At 41.4% G+C, this 18510-nt stretch overlaps 1 protein-coding gene across 2 annotated transcripts in view; it reads right to left on the reverse strand.

Moving 5' to 3' along the window:
• The window catches only part of EPHA6 (EPH receptor A6), a 1030110-nt gene that overhangs the window by 339749 nt on the left and 671851 nt on the right, over window positions 1–18510 (reverse strand). For both annotated transcript variants that reach the window (XM_056559324.1, XM_056559326.1), the window contains exon 6: window positions 6999–7123. In XM_056559324.1, the coding sequence (XP_056415299.1) occupies window positions 6999–7123 (125 nt within the window). The remainder of the gene's footprint in view (window positions 1–6998; window positions 7124–18510) is intronic.

An 18510-nucleotide genomic window follows, 5' to 3' on the forward strand; every position in this document is an offset into this window, starting at 1 on the left:
AAAATCATCAGAACAACAACTAAACAATAATAGGGGACACCTAGGAGGAGCACTGTACTTGCAATTTAATTTGCTGTGTTCTTCTTGTTTTTAAGTCTATGCAAGTGAATTGGGGCTGAAAATGTCACATGAATCACTTATTACCATAGTATTTGCATCTAATTATTGGTAATCTTATGAAATGCGACATGACTTAACTTTGCGAATTGCAAATTTGTAGTAAAGTAATAGTGTGATCTTTGCACCCATTATGAGCTCTAACGAACCTCCTCGCCCAGAAAATGCACTGTTAGCATAAACATAATGTTAACTTATGTAAATGTTTTATTTTATGTCCTAACAAAGCTTGGTCAGTGGAAGTTTCCTTGCAGAGAGGAATTAGTAATCCTTGGCATCTGAAATACACTTCAAATTGGCAATGGAACTTGCCAACTTTTGCTGACAAGAAATGACACAAATTATATAGAGTATAAGACTGGCCGTAGGGGTGTGCAACTTGCTTCCCTACCAGGGTGTATCACCTGTACTAAAGAGGGGGCGGCACTACCTAAATAGCCTGTGCACTTAGTAACTGCGCATCTAGTCCAATGCTTGGCACCCAAACCTACCGTATATACTCGAGTATAAGCCGAGTTTTTCAGCACGATTTTTCGTGCTGAAAACACCCCCCTCAGCTTATACTCGAGTGAACTCTTCGCCCTCAGTGGTCTTCAACCTGCAGACCTCCAGATTTTTCAAAACTACAACTCCCAGCATGCCTGGACAGCCATCGGCTGTCCGGGCATGCTGGGAGTTGTAGTTCTGAAACATCTGGAGGTCCGCAGGTTGAAGACCACTGCGGCCTTCGTCATCATCCAGACACCCCCCACCCCCTTTTGTTTTGTACTCACCTCCCCTCGGTGGGAAGTTAGAGTGAGCTGGTCCGGGCCATCTGTGCTGCAGGGACCGTCCGGTGGGGAGGGTTAGTCGTTCCGGGCTGTCCATCTTCACCGGGGGGGCCTCTTCTGTGTGCTTCGGGCCCGGCCCCAGAATAGTGACATGCCTTGACGACGACGCACAGAGACGTTCATGCGCAACGTCCCTGTGCGTCTTCGTCGAGGCAACATCACTATTCTGGGCCCGAAGCGCGGAACGACTAACCATCCCCACCGGACCGTCCCTGCAGCACAGATGGCCCGGACCAGCTCACCCTTCCTTCCCACCGAGGGGAGGTGAGTACAAAACAAAAGAGGGTTGGGGGGGGGTCTGGATGATGAGGAAGGCCGCAGTGGTCTTCAACCTGTGGACCTCCAGATGTTTCAAAACTACAACTCCTAGCATGCTGGGAGTTGTAGTTTTGAAACATCTGGAGGTCCGCAGGTTGAAGACCACTGTTCAGACATTGACAGGTGGTGATGATGAAGGGGGGTGTGGGATGATGACAGGGGGATGATGACAAGCGGTGATGATGAAGGGGGGTGTGGGATGATGACAGGGGGATGATGACAGGCGGTGATGATGAAGTGGGGATGATGAAGGGGGGGATGATGACAGGCGGTGATGATAAAGGGGGGATGATGACAGGTGATGATGATGAGGGTGTTAATCACAGGGGGTCTGGATGATTACATGGGGGGATGATCTATTTCCCACCTTAGGCTTATAATCGAGTCAATAACTTTTCCTGTTTTTTTGGGGTGAAATTAGGGGCCTCGGCTTATATTCGGGTCGGCTTATACTCGAGTATATACGGTATATAAAGCCAGCTAAACAGGATGCAGCTACATTCCCTAATGTATGGATGGGCAGTGGAACATTGACATTGGACTAAGTGGAGATCTAACATTACAAAAAATTACACCTAGGGATTGTTACTTCTAAGGTTAAATTCACACTGGCGAAAACTGTAACCCAGAAAACACTGCTTATGACATGTATAAGAATGAGAATTACAATAGCAGATAGCACAACAGGCAGCGAGATCCTTATATAAGCCCCCAAAACAACAAATAATAACATGAAAGGGGGGGGGGTGGTTCTACATTCTGAAGTGCCCCTGACAGAAAAAAGGCCAAACTAAAGTAGCACATGTTAGATAAAGAGATATAGCAAAGAGAGAAAAAAATGTGTAGAAAAAAAGCAAAAGAAATAAAAAAATAAAAAAGCAAAAGAAAAGACCAAAAAAAAAAAAAAAAAACAGGGGAAAGGGAACTCTTTCTCCGCAACCACCCATCACCCCCAGATAGGAGAAGTAATACTTAATCACACCAGAACAGTCGAGTCAAGGTGCTGTGCGGAATTTGGTGCAGATTTTTATGTGATTTTTATTAAATTATTATTTTTTTTTATAATTCCTATCGACAAATTGACAATATGAGCTTCCATGGGGAACCACTCAGAAAAAGGACACATCATTTCCATTTTCTGCATGTTGTTTTTTTTTTTTTTTTAAGCATATGTATTTTTAAACACCCCCTGGGGCTCCCTTGAAATCAATTAGAGATTTTTTTTGGGGTGCATATTTTATGTTTGTTTTTTGCTTAAGTGAACAAGCCCGTACTGCTTGGGCAGTTTTCTGTTTACAACATTCTTATATCTTCCGATCACATACGCTATTGTTAGATTCAATGAGTCTCAGTGCATGGGGTACAGCAAGGGGCCAGAACGAAACAATAGCTCCACAAGAAAGACTTGAGAAAATAAACTACAATTTGTTTACGTCATGTCATTCGATAATGGACCCAAACATTGATCATTTTTGTGGGAGGGCTTTTTTTTGCTGTTGTGTTCTAAGATACAAAAAGAAAATGGAGAAATATAGAAATTTCTGCAAATTTAGCTATAAAAATTACTGATGATTTCACCCCTGCTACACTGGGAGTGGAGACATTTAGAAATTTTCCAGGAATATATTCTACTCGGAAATTCTGCTGCAGCAGAGTCCCATTGATTTCAGTGAGATTCTGCTGCACTGTGAACATTCAACCGTTTAATGTTTCTGCAGATTCCACTCGGAAATGCATTGTCGTCTATAAAGATGGCGATTTGCCAGTGTTCCTAGTGCAGCTGAATCAAGCATTCCTCCCATTTTCGCCCATGTGAACATGGCCTTACGCAGAAACTCTGCAAGGAATCTACAATAGAACAAGCATACTGTCGAAAATCTCATCCACACCATCTTCTTATCTCATCCACATCATTATCTTATCCCATCCCGTATCATAGCGTATTCTTCTGCAGAATTTAAGTGTGTAAACCAACAGGTAAAGTTTTTAAAAGGAAATTTAACTACAGTGGTCCCTCGACATACGATGGTAGTACGTTCCAAATGGACCATCGTTTGTTGAAACCATCGTATGTTGAGGGATCCGTGCAATGAAAAGTATAGGACAGTGGTCTACAACCTGCGGACCTCCAGATGTTGCAAAACTACAACACCCAGCATGCCCGGACAGCCAACGGCTGTCCGGGCATGCTGGGAGTTGTAGTTTTGCAAAATCTGGAGGTCCGCAGGTTGAAGACCACTGGTGGAGGAAGTTGTACTCAACTGTCCCCGCCGCTCCGGACCATCACCGCTGCCCTGGATGTCGCCTTCCATCGCTGTCGCCGCGTCCCCAGGGTGTCCCCGATGCTCCAGCAAGGCCTCTGCTTCCCCGACATCCTCGCTCTCCCTCGCCGCCATCACGTCGCTACGCACGCCGCTCCTATTGGATTACGGGACGGCATGCACAGCGACGTGATGACGACGATGGAGAGCGCCGACGATGCAGGGGAGCCCGAAGAGGACGTGCCGGAGCCCCGAGGACAGGTAAGTGATTGTCAGCGGACCACACGGGGCACCGTAAACGGCTATCCGGTTACAGCTGAAGCAGTCTGCGCCGCCAGATAGCCGTTTATGCGATGGCCCCGACATACAAAAGCATCGTATATTGATGCTGCCTCTGAGAGGCCATCGTATGTTGAGATGATCGTATGTCGGGGTCATCGTAGGTCGGGGGGTCACTGTATTTCTCTTTTCTTGGAACAAGTTGTCTATGAGATCCCTGGCAGATACCATTTTAGTGTAAATGAAATCTTGTTGAACGTAGTGTAACCTGTAAATATATTAAACTCACATCATAATAATAAGAAAACACCTTCAGGGCACCCACCGTTTATTCAGGCTTCTGTATCCATCTTATTAGTCTTACAGATAGATGTGTTTAGCATTGACAGTAGGACTGGAGCGTGAGGCTGGCATTATATTCTAATAATCTCACTGCCTGTAACTTCTTTAGTGTAAAGGGAGGTCAGCGCTCTCAATCTACTTTATATTACTAAACAAATAAATCGAATGACGGGTCATGGAAATCCTAAACACAAAGCTACATTTCTCTAATACCTTGTTTTTATAGTTCTGTAGAAAGAGCACATAATCTAGGCTGCAGGGGTCACACGAGTAGGGAAATGTCATGGGTAAAGAAAGCAAACGTTTCTATATTCTACATTATATTACACTATATTCCGCTGTAATACCTTGGATACATAAATTGGTTGTTATGCATAATATACCTGTGTGTTGATCCATTATAAAGTGTATCAATTTTTATTTTTATTTATAAACATAATTTCCCTCATTTATTTTTATTCATTTTCAATGTGAATTTCTTTTGAGTACTCCCTCATATTCATGAACGGCGTTCGTTTAGAGCTTCGGGTACAGTCCCGGAGGCTCATGACGTCACGGCCGCGCCCCACTCGTGATGTCATGGCCATGCCCCCTCAATGCAAGTCTATGGGCCGTCACGCCCCCTCTCATACGCTTGCATTGAGGGGGGCATGGCTATGACTTAATGAGTGGGGCTTGATCGTGAAGTCACGAGCCTCCACCCCGCATTGCCAGTCATCCCGCATGGATGAGAGATTGTGGGGGTCCCCAGTGGCGAGTCCCTCGCGATCAGACATCTTATCCACTATACTTTAGTCTGAAAAGGGGCCAAAAACACACAGGTATTATATGAAAAACAACCAATTTATGTATTACTTGGATCGTTAAAAAAATTGAAAACCGCTTTTGGAAAATTAACTGAAAGCGACGGCATGCATGGAAAAACTGGAACGTTTGGGAGCATGTTTGGCAACTGTTATCAATAAATAGAGTGAGATGCACTTCACCATACTTTTTTTTTTTTTTTTACCATAACTTACACCAAACTCCAATAGCTGTACATGAGGCCCACTGTCAATTTCTTTTATGATTTATCTTATAGGGTGAATTATTGAAGCTTATCTTTTATTGTAGCAGCACTTCCCATCTGGATTTCTGTAGGGTACCAAGGAACTACAACAGGGGTTTCAAAGCAGGGGGTGTTTTGATAGGGACCTTAAGGTCTCTTCCCTGCTGCCACCGTTTACTGAGGACTTCTCTGCTTTCTGTGCTGCTCCCAGTCTTATATCTTGTCTCCTAAATAGTGATACAGTCATCAGAATTTAGGAATCAGGATGTAAGTTCTTTTCTTGGTCTTGGCGTTCTAAGATCTGCTTAGATTTTCATTAAGTGACATCTAAGATGCTGGAACATCAGTCTAGTCTGACGAAATCCACAGTTTAGGCCAACATGTATCTGTTGTTTTTCGTCAGCTTGAAGAATTACTGTCACTTAAAAAGTTAAAAGTTTTGATCAGTTGGGGTCTCTTTGCTGTGATCCCCACTAATCTATAGAACCCGACAAATCAAAACTTTTGATCATGTCACAAACTTTTTTTTTACATGCCACAGTGACAGTAATGTTTTAAGTTATCCATATATGTTAGATTAAAGCTGATGAAAATTCATGATTTCAACCAATATAATCAAATAAAAACTTAGTAATGAGCCATTGTTTTAGCCGGCTGATGCCTGGAAAGAAGTTGCTGTGTTTGAAAATTTTCAGTGATAGTTAAACAGAAGATATTTGATCAGAGAAGAACGTGCCCAAGAACATTCCCAAAATGATTGTTCACCCCTGGCTTCATGTCATTGATCTTCATGGCTAGTATGAACAACTTTAACAATCGTTTATCAGACTATCATTAAAGGGGTATTCCGGCCAAATACATCTTATCCCCTATAAGGGGGGCCGTCACTGGGATGCCCCCTCCCATCGACATGATTGATGGGGGCGTGGTGTGACATCACAAGGGGCGTGGTGTGATGTCACATCTTCAGTCCCGGAAACACAGAAGTTTTCCAAGTCTGGAGAAGCAGCCCCGCGGGTGTTGCACGGAGATCGCAGGGGGTCCCTTTGGAAAGGGGATAAGATGTATTTTGCCAGAATACCCCTTTAAGTAACAGTTGCTCAACCAACATACTACCTCTATCTTATATGTATGGCTACCTTTACACTTCGCCAGGAACAGGATGCCAACATATTCTGTGGGGGACAGAAAAGGGTGCCATTCATTTCAACAGCCCGAGTCACCTAGCGAATCAGTTCTGGCAGCATTTTGCTACTATAAACTGTTTTAATGGGACTCAACCGCATAGTCTCATTAAAAAAGCATATGCTAGGAAAAATCTGCCCGAATGGAGCTCCTATACGACTCTGTTCGGGCCATTGAAATGAATGACACCCGCTTCTTTTCTTCACAGTATATATCGGCATCCTGTTCCTGGTAAAATGCCAACAGATATCCCCCCTAGTGATAACTACATGTAGCCAGAATTATGTCATTTATCAAGTCTAAAAACAAAGACCCCCTATACATTATTAAACATATACATTTACATTTGAGTTCTCAATAAGGCTTTGGGCCTATTTTTACTTTAGCTAGGGAGCCCCATGATGTCTGAATAGACCCCCAGTTAATAATGTAATTCAGGATATTTATTAGTAATCGAGTTACTAGTAAAAAAAAATAAATGTTTTTGCAAGTTACAACTTGTTCTGCTCAACACTGTATAAAATGCTAACCCTATACAAGAAGACACAGAAAGGAAGACAGAAAGAAAGCACTACTTGCATCTTAAGCGTTTTTCCTGGAATGCTGAGCAAGACCTACTTTCTCATAGTACTTGATCTCGTAGTCCAGAATGACCCCATTAGGATAGTCGGGTTCTTGCCATGATAGAGCAATGCTGTTCTGAGAGGCCCAGTCTTTCCTCACCATACCAATTAGTGAAGGAGCTGAAATGGGAAAAATAACAAGTATAAGCAGTGGAAGAATACAGTATAGGCACTTATAAGGAGGTCACGAGAAAACATATATTATCTTCTAGGTAAAGATTAGGATCTATACAAAAAAATGTTGTTCTACTTTAGATAACAGAAGTATTAAGTTTTAGATTCTCAATTGCATTATTTAAAGGGGTACCGCCGCAATCTTGCCATCGCAACCACTCCCTTTTGAGATGTGACGCCACGCCCCCTCCATTCATGTCTATTTGAGGGGGCATGACGGCCATCACTCCTACTCCCATAGACATGAATGGAGAGGGCGCGGCATGGCATCACGATGGGGGCGTGGCTGAGACATCACAAATGCGGCCACCCGATTCAAGCTTCTGAACAGGATGTTCAGAACATTCGGGCAAGCGAGTACCCCTTTAATGTGGATGCTATGGAAATCTACCTTTTATTATGGAACTTTTTTAAACATTCAAAACAAGAAACTGGCTATTAAGATGGTGCAAAGAGTTAAATTACTGTCTATACTGTGATAATATTTAGGTTATGTTCACACAGTGGGGATATCTGCAGTAGATTTGCAAATGAAAGTCTACAGCATATTACAATAGCAGCAACGTGAATGAGATTTTTAGGGACTCTCCATGTGGCACAGAAAACATGTATGCAGGAATGTACCTGCTATGCTCAGCATCGACAATTATCTTGTGGATTTTCTTTATTTTTTTTACACCAATTTTTTTTATTTCCAATGAACAGGATTTGCACTAGAAATTTACAGGGGCAAATCAGCAGCGACGTTGTTGTAGATATATTCACCTAAAGGACCAATATATGGTGGGTCAATATACACTAATCACCTATAGACCACCTTGGTGGTCCAACAAAACCCTTTTTCCCATATATTAAAATTAAAATGCACTTTAATACTAGGCAAACCAATTGGTGTGTCTAGTTTTAAAGTGCATTTAAATTTTAATATATGGGAAAAAGGGTTTTGTTGGACCACCAAGGTGGTCTATAGGTGGTTGGTGTAGATATGCTACTGTGCATTTATGTATTATACACTCTAAATAATCTGCAGCATTTCCATCCCCTTGACACACACTTGGAAAATGTCATTTCTGTTTCCTCCATGGATCTGTAATCTTCTGCATAGAGCAGAAATTATCAGCATTATCTGCAGTCCCTTTGACAAATGGATTTTCTGATGGATTCTGCCGGAAGATTGAACATGTTGAATCCACCCCAGGAATCAAAATCATTGGGTGTTCTGTCGTCGAACTTGTGTGTACGAAGCACCACAAAACCGAATGAGATCAATGGCGTGTGGTGCATGTACAATTTTCCGTAGTGTGAACGGGGCCTTAAAGCAGTACTCCAGTGAAATTATTTTTTTTTAAATCAACTGGTGCCAGAAAGTTGAACAGATTTGTAAATTACTTCTATTTAAAAATCTTAACATTTTCAGTACTTGTCAGCAGCTTTATGCTCCACGGGAAGTTCTGACCACAGTGCTCTCTGCTGTCAGCAGAAAGCATTGTGGTCAGACAAAAAAAATATTCAAAAAGAAAATAACTTACTGTGGAGCATACAGCAGCTGATGAGTACTGGAAGGGTTAAGATTTTTAAATACAGATAATTTACAAATCTGTTTAACTTTCTGGCACCAGTTGATTTAAAAAATAAAATAAAAATTTTACCGGAGTACCCCTTTAAGTTTCACCAACATTCATATTTTTTTATTTTATTTGCAGTACAATGTAAAAACATATATGAAACCCTGTTATATTATTAAGACTTGGTTCAATTGATTGCATAACTGTGCACTGCATCTAGGGGTGCGTGCTTGATATTAAACACATCTCTTTATATCCTTAATGTACATTTACCATTTTTTAATTGTTGTCGTAGACAGATTAATACATGTAGATATTTATGGACATTTATCAACGGGTTTAGTCAGGTTTTCTTTACTATAATTGTCACAAAATTGTTGCAACTGCGACTACGCGATTTTTCGTGCGACATTTTGACTGGAAAGCGAGAAAAGCAAGTTTTCCACTACTACATAGTAATAATTTTCAAAAGGACTATGGGTAGTCAGGTATTTATTAACTGCGACAGTCGGAACTGTGCAAAAAAAAGTCGCAACAGGGTTAAAAATTGACTAAATTTACTCCAGCTCAAACATGGAGCAGAAAAAGCTACTACCAAAGTAAAAAAGGAAAAATTGCTTACGTGAAAGAAAATTATCAACAGGCTGAAACCAGTTGATAAATAAGTCACACATAAGGGAAAAAAAAGTAAGGAAAAAATTACTAAAAAAAAGAATACATAAGCAAACATTGATAAATGTCCCTCATTATTGTCCCTTGCACCCCTCCATAAACTGACCTAAATAATTTGCTCTTCATTTTAGAAACAAACCACAGACACAAGAATTTCAGAAATCAAAAGATATCAGAAAGTGTCTTTCAGTGGTGTATATAGAATAACTATTTAGGAAATATATATCACATACACTGCACATAAAGTTATAAAAAGTACATTCATAACATAAAAATGACTTAACAAGTATTGTGTATGTTCATGTCTAGCTGATTGTCGGGAGTCGGACCACTGGACCTACCACTGATCTCAAGAATAGTGTTGAGCACGAATATTCGTAATGTTGATTTTTTTTGCGTATATCGGATAGGGGATAGGGCATAAGATGTTTGATTGGGGGGTCCTGCCGCTGGGGACCCCCGCGATCCTGGCTGCGGCACCCCAGACTTCTAGTGCACGGAACGAACTTTGCTCTGTGCCGGATTACTGGCGATGTGGGGTGGAGGCTCATGACGTCATGGCCACGACCCATTCGTGCCGTCATGGTCACGCCCCCTCAATGCAAGTCTATGGAGGGGGCCATCACGCCCCCTCCCATAGACTTGAATTGAGGGGGCGTGGCCGTGACATCACGAAACTCCGGTGCTACAACCGATGCTCTAAAACACCCGATATAAGATGTCTAGGGGCGGAGCACCCCTTTAAGTTTGGTTTTTAATGTTCACTGTGTTTACTTTTATTTTTTGAAAATGTGGATAACCCTTTTATTGTTGTAGTTTATTGGTGTATGAGCATCTGGAAATAAATAAGATAAGAGAAGGCTATGGGTTGGTATCTGACCCGGGCAAGCTTCTACATGGAGTCTGTATGTTTCCACTTAAAACGCCGCAACTAGATTTATCTAAATCATATAAATGTGTCCTGAAGGTGAATTCATGTCTGGAATCCCAAAATTAGATTGAAAGCTCTCCCGCGAACCAACATGTTCTCAGTTACTGTAATGCTTACAGATGAATATAGCCAGCGATACTGTGTGCGGGAAAAGCTTAGCTGGAGATATATACGGTATTGATGGAATGGAAAATGCTTGCACATCTGCTTTACCTCCAGCTAGTATCAATAACTGGTGGAGGCCAAAGTTCACCCTTCTCCTCTGAGCCCTTCACCAGGCAGCTAAACTAAAATAGATGAAATAGACGTATGGTGGATATTGACTTGATTCTTCAATCTCTTAACCCTTCCGTTAACTGATCCTTGGTTGAATTTGATGGACATGTGCCTTTATTCAACCAAACTATTTAACTCTGTAGCCCCTTTTTTTGACATCTAGGACTGCAGGATTTTTATCAAATTTTTGCATTTCCCCTTAACTCTTTTATTTTCCTGCCTAAGAAGCTGTTTGGAGGATAAGGCTAGATTCACATTGCCGTTTGCATCTGAGCCGTCAAGGGTACGATCGTCTTTTATTTATTTTTTTGAGCCAAACGGACCCTTAACCCCTTTACGACAACGGAGGTAAATGTACGTCCTGGTTTGGCCGGACTTCCGGCACCAAGACATACATTTACGTTATGTGTATGACCGCGAGCATCGGAAGGGTGCTTGCGTCATACACGGCAGGTTCCGGCTGCTAGGAGCAGCCGGGGACCCGCCCGTAATGGCCGACATCCGCGATCGCACGGGTGTCCGCCATTTACCCCTCAGATGCCGTGATCAATACAGATCACGGCATCTGCAGCATTGCGGCACTTTGATTGGATGATCGGATCGCCCGCAGCGCTGCCGCGGGGATCCGATCATCCTGCATAACAGCCGGAGGTCCCCTCACCTTGCTCTGGCCGTCTCCCGGGGTCTTCTGCTCTGGTCTGAGATCGAGCACACCAGAGCAGAAGATCACCGATAATACTGAGCAGTGCTGTGTCCTATGCATAGCACTGCACAGTATTAGCAATCAAAGGATTGTTATAGATAATCCCCTATGGGGACATAAAAAGTGTAAAAAAAAAGTTGAAAAATGTAAAAATAAAAAGTAAAAAAAAGGGGAAAATCCCCTCCCACAATAAAAATGAAAATTGTCAGTTTTTCCCATTTTACCCCCAAAAAGCGTAATTTATTTTTATTTTTATAAACATATTTGGTATCGCCGCATGCGTAAATGTCCGAACTATCAAAATATATTGTTAATTATTCCGTACAGTGAATGGCGTAAACGTAAAAAATTTAAAAAGTCCAAAAATGCTGCTTTTTTGTCACATTTTATTAAAAAAAATGTATTAAAAATTATCTAAAAGTTTTATATATGCAAATGTGGTATCTAAAAAAAGTACAGATGACGGCGCACAAAATGAGCCCCCATACCACCCTACATATGGAAAAATGAAAAAGTTATAGGTGGTCAAAATAGGGCGATTTTAGATTACTGATTTTGTACAAAAAGTTTTAGATTTTTTTTAAGCGGTACAAAAATATAAAAGTATCTAGCCATGGATATCATTTTAATCTTATTGACCCACAGAATAAAGAACACATGTCATTTTTACCGTAAATTGTACAGTGTGAAAACAAAACCCTCCAAAATGAGCAAAATTTTGGTTTTCATAAAAATTTTGTCCCTAAAATTTTTTTGGGGGGGTTTGCCTTTAATTTTATGGTAAAATGAGAGGTTTCATTTCAAAGTACAATTGATCACACAAAAAGCAAGCCCTTATATGGGTCTGTACATGGAAATATAAAGAAGTTATGGATTTTAGAAGGCGAGGAGGAAAAACCGAAAACGCAAAGATAAAATTGGCCTGGTCCTTGAGGTGAAAATGGGCTTGGTCATTAAGGGGTTAAACGGGTCAGATGCAAACGGCTACTGTCGGGTCCCAATGGCCCCCATTCACTTGCAAGGGGCCCGTCGGTGATCCGGTAATTTTACAGGAATTTAGTGGAGAAAAAAATAGTGCTTGCACCATTTTTTTCTCTGCTAAACTTGATGGAACTGCCGACGGAGCTCCACATAACAAAGCCCAATAGCAGTGTAAGCGAGGCTCAACTTTCTCTTTTGGATTCCACTGTTTGAGGGATACATACAACTTATTGCTTAAAGGGGTAATCCGGTGGAAAACTTTTTTTTTTTTTTTTTAATCAACTGATGCCAGAAAGTTAAACAGATTTATAAATTACTTCTATGAAAAAAATCTTAATCCTTTCAGTACTAATTAGCAGCTGCATACTACAGAGGGAATTCTTTTCTTTTTGGATTTCTTTTCTGTCTGACCACAGTGCTCTCTGCTGACACCTCTGCTAATGTCAGGAACTGTCCAGAGCAGGAGAAAATCCCCATAGCAAACAAATGCTGCTCTGGACAGTTCCTAAAATGGACAGAGGTGTCAGCAGAGAGCACTGTGGTCGTGACAGAAAAGAAATCCCAAAAGAAAATCATTTCCTCTGTAGTATACAGGTGCTAAACGTACTGGAAGGATTAAGAATTTTTAATAGAAGTAATTTACAAATCTGTTTAACTTTCTGGCACCAGTTGATTTAAAAAAAATAAATAAATAAATAAATAAATAAAGGTTTTCCACCGGAGTACCCCTCCTCATTTTGGAGGAAATAGAATAGAAAAGCCATTTAGCATTTTTATGTATTTTAAATGTTGCACTGTTCACCCTGTAGCATATACATTTCACCTATACACTATGGGTCAGTATGTTTTTTTTAATGCTTTCTGAATTGTTTTTATGCCACTACATTATATGAGTCATTTTCTTTTTTATTTGCTGTTCATGTAGCCATAAATAAGCTTTATTTTGAGAAACAAATCTTTTTTTAAACGTTTTAATAGAACAATTTTTTAGATAAATATAAGTTATTTACTTAATGATTTTTTTTCCTGCAGGTAGAATAAAAAAACAAACAAAACAATTACATTTTATTTAATTGTTATGTGTTTATGTTTCACTTTTACAAACTAAATCCACTTTTTAAGTAAACATGGTTTTATCTATTTATTTATTTATTATTAATAGTATTGTGGTACGCCTCGGGGGAATGTAGGGTAGTTGGGGTGTTGCTGTTCTGAATAATAAAGGGCGCTGTTAACCCTTGTCACTTGTGACGCCAGGGTGGGGGTTAAATACTGTAATGGTGCTGGGCCTATCGCCACCCTTCCCAAGAGCGATAGGTGAGTGCGTAATAAATGGAGTGTCCACAACCACTGTTTAACTGAAAACTTGCAAGAACTTTTACTGAAGATTTTCTGTAGCAGGCAATATCAATAACAGTCCAGATAACAGAGTCTATTTACAGTTGAGCAGTTGGTTGGGATCAGATAAGCTCAGTTTAGCTTTTAAAAGATTCCGTAGCATAGATCCGCTGGATTTTGGGGTGCATTTAGGTCCAATGATCTTGCGGAGAGTATCGGGGAATTGTAGAAGTACAACAGCTTTTGTATAGGTCGAGGCCGCAAGGCTTTGGCCTAGGAAATGTAGTTGAAAGTTGCGAAGGTCCTACCTCGTTCAGTGAGAGCAACCCAAGAGAGAGAATAATGGCCGCAGCTCCCTTATATGGGCAGGGGCTGAGACGTTTTGGATTGGTCCATAACAACTGTCACTCACCGTTACACGGCATTGTGGGTGAACACGTGACACAAGAACCACCTAAGATCCTTCAACATACCATAGAGTTCTGAGTAACGGGTCACATGACCTAAGGTCCTGCGACGCCAAGCAAGTGAGTAATGATATACGGTATACATATTTACAATGATAATTTTTATAAATATCAACTTACTAAGGGGTGACTAGGGGCTAACTAGGGAAGCTGACCCCCACAGTCCTAGGGGCTCTGACTTTGGGGACCCCCCCACCAAGGCACTGTATGAAATATGGTGCCGGGACACCACAGTATGATTTATTAATATTAATTGATCTTTATTTAATTTGTTCCACCAGAGGGCATCTTAATGTGATCTTCTAATCAATTCTATATACTGTGATGCTTTGAAACAGTCAGTATACCAAATTATTATTGCCTGTCAGTAACATTAACATCCTTTCATATCGACATTAACATTATTTCATGTGCACCGTATATTAAGCAGGGCAGGAAAGGGTTAAACATTGTCCTCTATCATATGGGGTTATTGCTGCATCACGTAATATTGTATTTATTTATATTCTCCAACATTTACTACAATGGACTTTGATGTTGAAGCAAATGGGGCTGGGCTGCAATACAAAACACAACATACAAATGTGGTTCTAGTTTGGGGAAAGAAAAAAATCTTCCCTTAAATTTTTACATGGGAGAATTTACCAGACCGGAGTATTCATACACTAGTAAAAAGCTACCCCATTTGGCCCATGCTGGATTTATTGAGAGAGGCTTCTCTGCCACATGCATTTTTTTTTAATGGCAGGAAGAGTTTAATATTTGCAATTTCTTTATTATATAATACATATAATGTATAGTCGTAATGTGGAGGACTGGGTCCCTAATGGAGTACATAAGTACATTTAGACAAACACAGTGGGGGAGTTCAAACAAATTAAACAGCCAATTTGCACCATAAAAGTGCACTGCATTTTAAATGTGTTTTAGACATATTTTTGTTTACATTTTTTGTACCTTGCACTACAAGTGTTACGCCGAGCGCTCCGGGTCGCTGCTCCTCCCCGGAGCGCTCGCGGCGTTCCTCTCTCTGCAGCGCCCCGGTCAGACCTGCTGACCGGGAGCGCTGCACTGACATTGCCGGCGGGGATGCGATTCGCATAGCGGGACGCGCCCGCTCGCGAATCGCATCCCAAGTCACTCACCTGTCCCGGTCCCCGGCTGTCACGTCCTGGCGCGCGCGGCTCCGCTCCTTAGGGTGCGCGCGTGCCAGCTCTCTAAGATTTAAAGGGCCAGTGCACCAATGATTGGTGCCTGGCCCAATCAGCCTAATTAGCTTCCACCTGCTCCCTGTCCATATTACCTCACTTCCCCTGCACTTCCTTGCCGGATCTTGTTGCCTTGTGCCAGTGAAAGCGTTTAGTGTTGTCCAAAGCCTGTGCTCCAGATCTCCTGCTATCCTCTTTGACTACGAACCTTGCCACCTGCCCCGACCTTCTGCTACGTCTGACCTTGCCTCTGCCTAGTCCTTCTGTCGCACGTCTTCTCAGCAGTCAGCGAGGTTGAGCTGTTGCTGGTGGATATGACCTGGTTGCTACTGCCGCAGCAAGACCATCCCACTTTGCGGCGGGCTCTGGTGAAAACCAGTAGCAACCCTAGAACCGGTCCACCGACACGGTCCACGCCAATCCCTCGCTGACACAGAGGATCCACATCCAGCTAGCCGAATCCTAACAACAAGAGGGCATAGCTTTGTTGAAACAGGGTGGCGCGACCTAAATGTCCATCAATTGCCCAAAATTCATACATGATGCAAAGTTTGATTAGACAGTCTAAAATGTGCCAGATGTTCAGAGAGCTTAACCTACTGTTGTGCATTTGTAGACTGTCTAGTCTGTACACTGTCTAAGACTTGGTTATTGTCTCCCTCACTATTGTTCTATAATTTCCCCTTGTTATTATGTATTTTCCTTTTAAAGCAACATTTTCTCTTGTAAGACAACCCCTCTCTAAAGTGTCCATCAGCATATGGACATAATAAAGGTGAATCCCCAACTGAGGTCCCCCTACTATGAATCGTGGTGGAGAGTTCTGCATCAATTCTCATTTATACTGTACAGTATATTACATTTACAGTAATGTTCAGCATAAAATACTATGCAGGATTAGTACATGTATGGTTAGCCGATCACCTGGGGGAAATACTGCATATAGGGTGATCAGTGTATGACCCATATAACTTATTTTCAAAAAGATGGTGTTTTTGATCAGTAGCAGTCACTTGTTTAGCCCACTATGGTTCTGTAATGAATCCCCAAGGCCCAGTTCCAGTGCCACTTCTATTTCTTTCTTACCTGCTGCATGAGCCTTTTGCTTGCTGACCTTGCTTGTCCTGACTCTGTAGTTCTGATTTTGTACTGCATTCCCCTGTAGGTTTTGACTTTCTGGCTTATTCCTGGTTTACTCTTTTTCTGCTGATTTTGTATGTTTTTTTTCCATGTATTGCTAAACTGGTCAGACTTCCCTAAAGATCAGTACACGTAGAGTATAGGGACAATCATTTAGTTGGGAGTCACCATATCTAAGTAGGTAGGGACAGTGGTTGGGAAAAAACTCCGGTCTGCACTGATCTCTACTCCGAATATGACAGGTTACCAAAAATTGGGGTTCTTGTATTGCTTTTAACAATCCACTCTGCACAATCTTAACTCTGAGTTTATATATACATTTTCTTCATAGGGTGGATTGTTTAATACCTAGCGATAAGTTTAGTAAACATCACTAATCTGACCTTTCGTCTCTGTCTTTTACACAATTCTAGAATACTTTAACTCGAAAAGAATTCAAAAGAAAGAGAAATTACCATTCTTCTCATCACAGTCAACTAGGCGGTTTCACTTGATAAATGTGTCTGTTAGACTGCTTTGATGATAGGGACGAGACATTCTGGGTTAGGTACTTTCATCTAGCAAGCACACGTTGTGCCTCCAGTATGAAAGACATAAACTTCCTCAGTGATCAATGAGAAAAGTATAGTACATTTATGGATAGGATGAAACATTTAGCATCCTGCCCGAGATGCAGCTGGAAGCCCTTTGGTGCTAGTGGAGAAACTGACATCAATTGCACCCATACAGATGTTGTAGAGCGGTGTCACTCTGGCTGAGCTGTATGCACAGGAGTATTTAAAGGGGTACTCCCGTGGAAACCTTTTTTTTTTATTAAATCAACTGGTGCCAGAAAGTTAAACAGATTTGTAAATTACTTCTATAAAAAAATCTTAATCCTTCCAACACATTGGATGGGACATATGGGCTGTATACTACAGAGGAAATGCTTTTCTTTTTGGATTTCTCTTCTGTCACAAGCACAGTGCTCTCTGCTGACCTTTGCTTTCCATTTTAGGAACTGTCCAGAGCAGCATATGTTTGCTATGGGGATTTTCTCCTTCTCTGGACAGTTCCAAAAATGGACAGCAGAGGTCAGCAGAGAGCACTGTAGTCATGACATCAGAGAAATCCAAAAAGAAAAGCATTTCCTCTGTAGTATACAGCCCCTAAAAAGTACTGGAAGGATTAAGATTTTCTAATAGAAGTAATTTACAAATCTGTTTAACTTTCTGGCACCAGTGGATTTAAAAAAGAAAAGTTTTCCACGGGAGTACCCCTTTAATGTAACACTGCTGAAATGATGGTTCTCAACTTAAAAAAAAAAAGAATCTGGAATTTCAAGTTTGCATGTACGTTCATGCAAAAAATATAGAAGCAACAATATTTAACAGGTTGTCAATGAATAAGACTAAACAACACACATTTTATTTTCCATCTATTTATCCTAGGACTGAACAAGTGTTCTATTTCACTGCATGTTGCATTTGGCCACAATTGTGCGGCGTTAGATTGCTGCATCATGCTGCCTGAACCTGCTGCATCACACGTAATGAAAGTCAATGACGACTCAACAGTCACCAGAGATATATACAGAAACTTGTGGGTCTAAACATGACTCAGTGATCTTTGATTCTGCAACCTGTGTTATGGCCTAGGCTACATTTATAGTTCATCCTGTTTTAGGCACCCTATTAGGGTAATTCCACAGATTCACCCCTATGCACAGAATATGGTAGAATAATTCACAAATGCACAACATAGAGAGTGGTTGTGGCTGCAAATCTGCAGGAAAAAAGAAAAAAAGTAATACTTACCTTTTCCCTGTCCCCTCCAGCACCTGTTCCATTAACATCTGGTCCCCTGCTGCTGGACTCTTCCCCCTACTTTGGAGATGGCATGTTGGAATAAGTCCTTACCACTCAGTCACCAGCCAAGACAAAAAAACACTGCAGTGATTAGGCCGGTGCTGCTCCAATGTCTCGTCTTGGAAACAGGAAAAAGAGAGGAACAACCAGAGACTTAAAGTGCATGGAAGAGCTTCAGGGAACTGGAATCTGAGTCCAGAATCAG

Source organism: Hyla sarda, chromosome 2 (genome assembly GCF_029499605.1).
Source record: "Hyla sarda isolate aHylSar1 chromosome 2, aHylSar1.hap1, whole genome shotgun sequence".
Lineage (NCBI taxonomy): Eukaryota > Metazoa > Chordata > Amphibia > Anura > Hylidae > Hyla > Hyla sarda.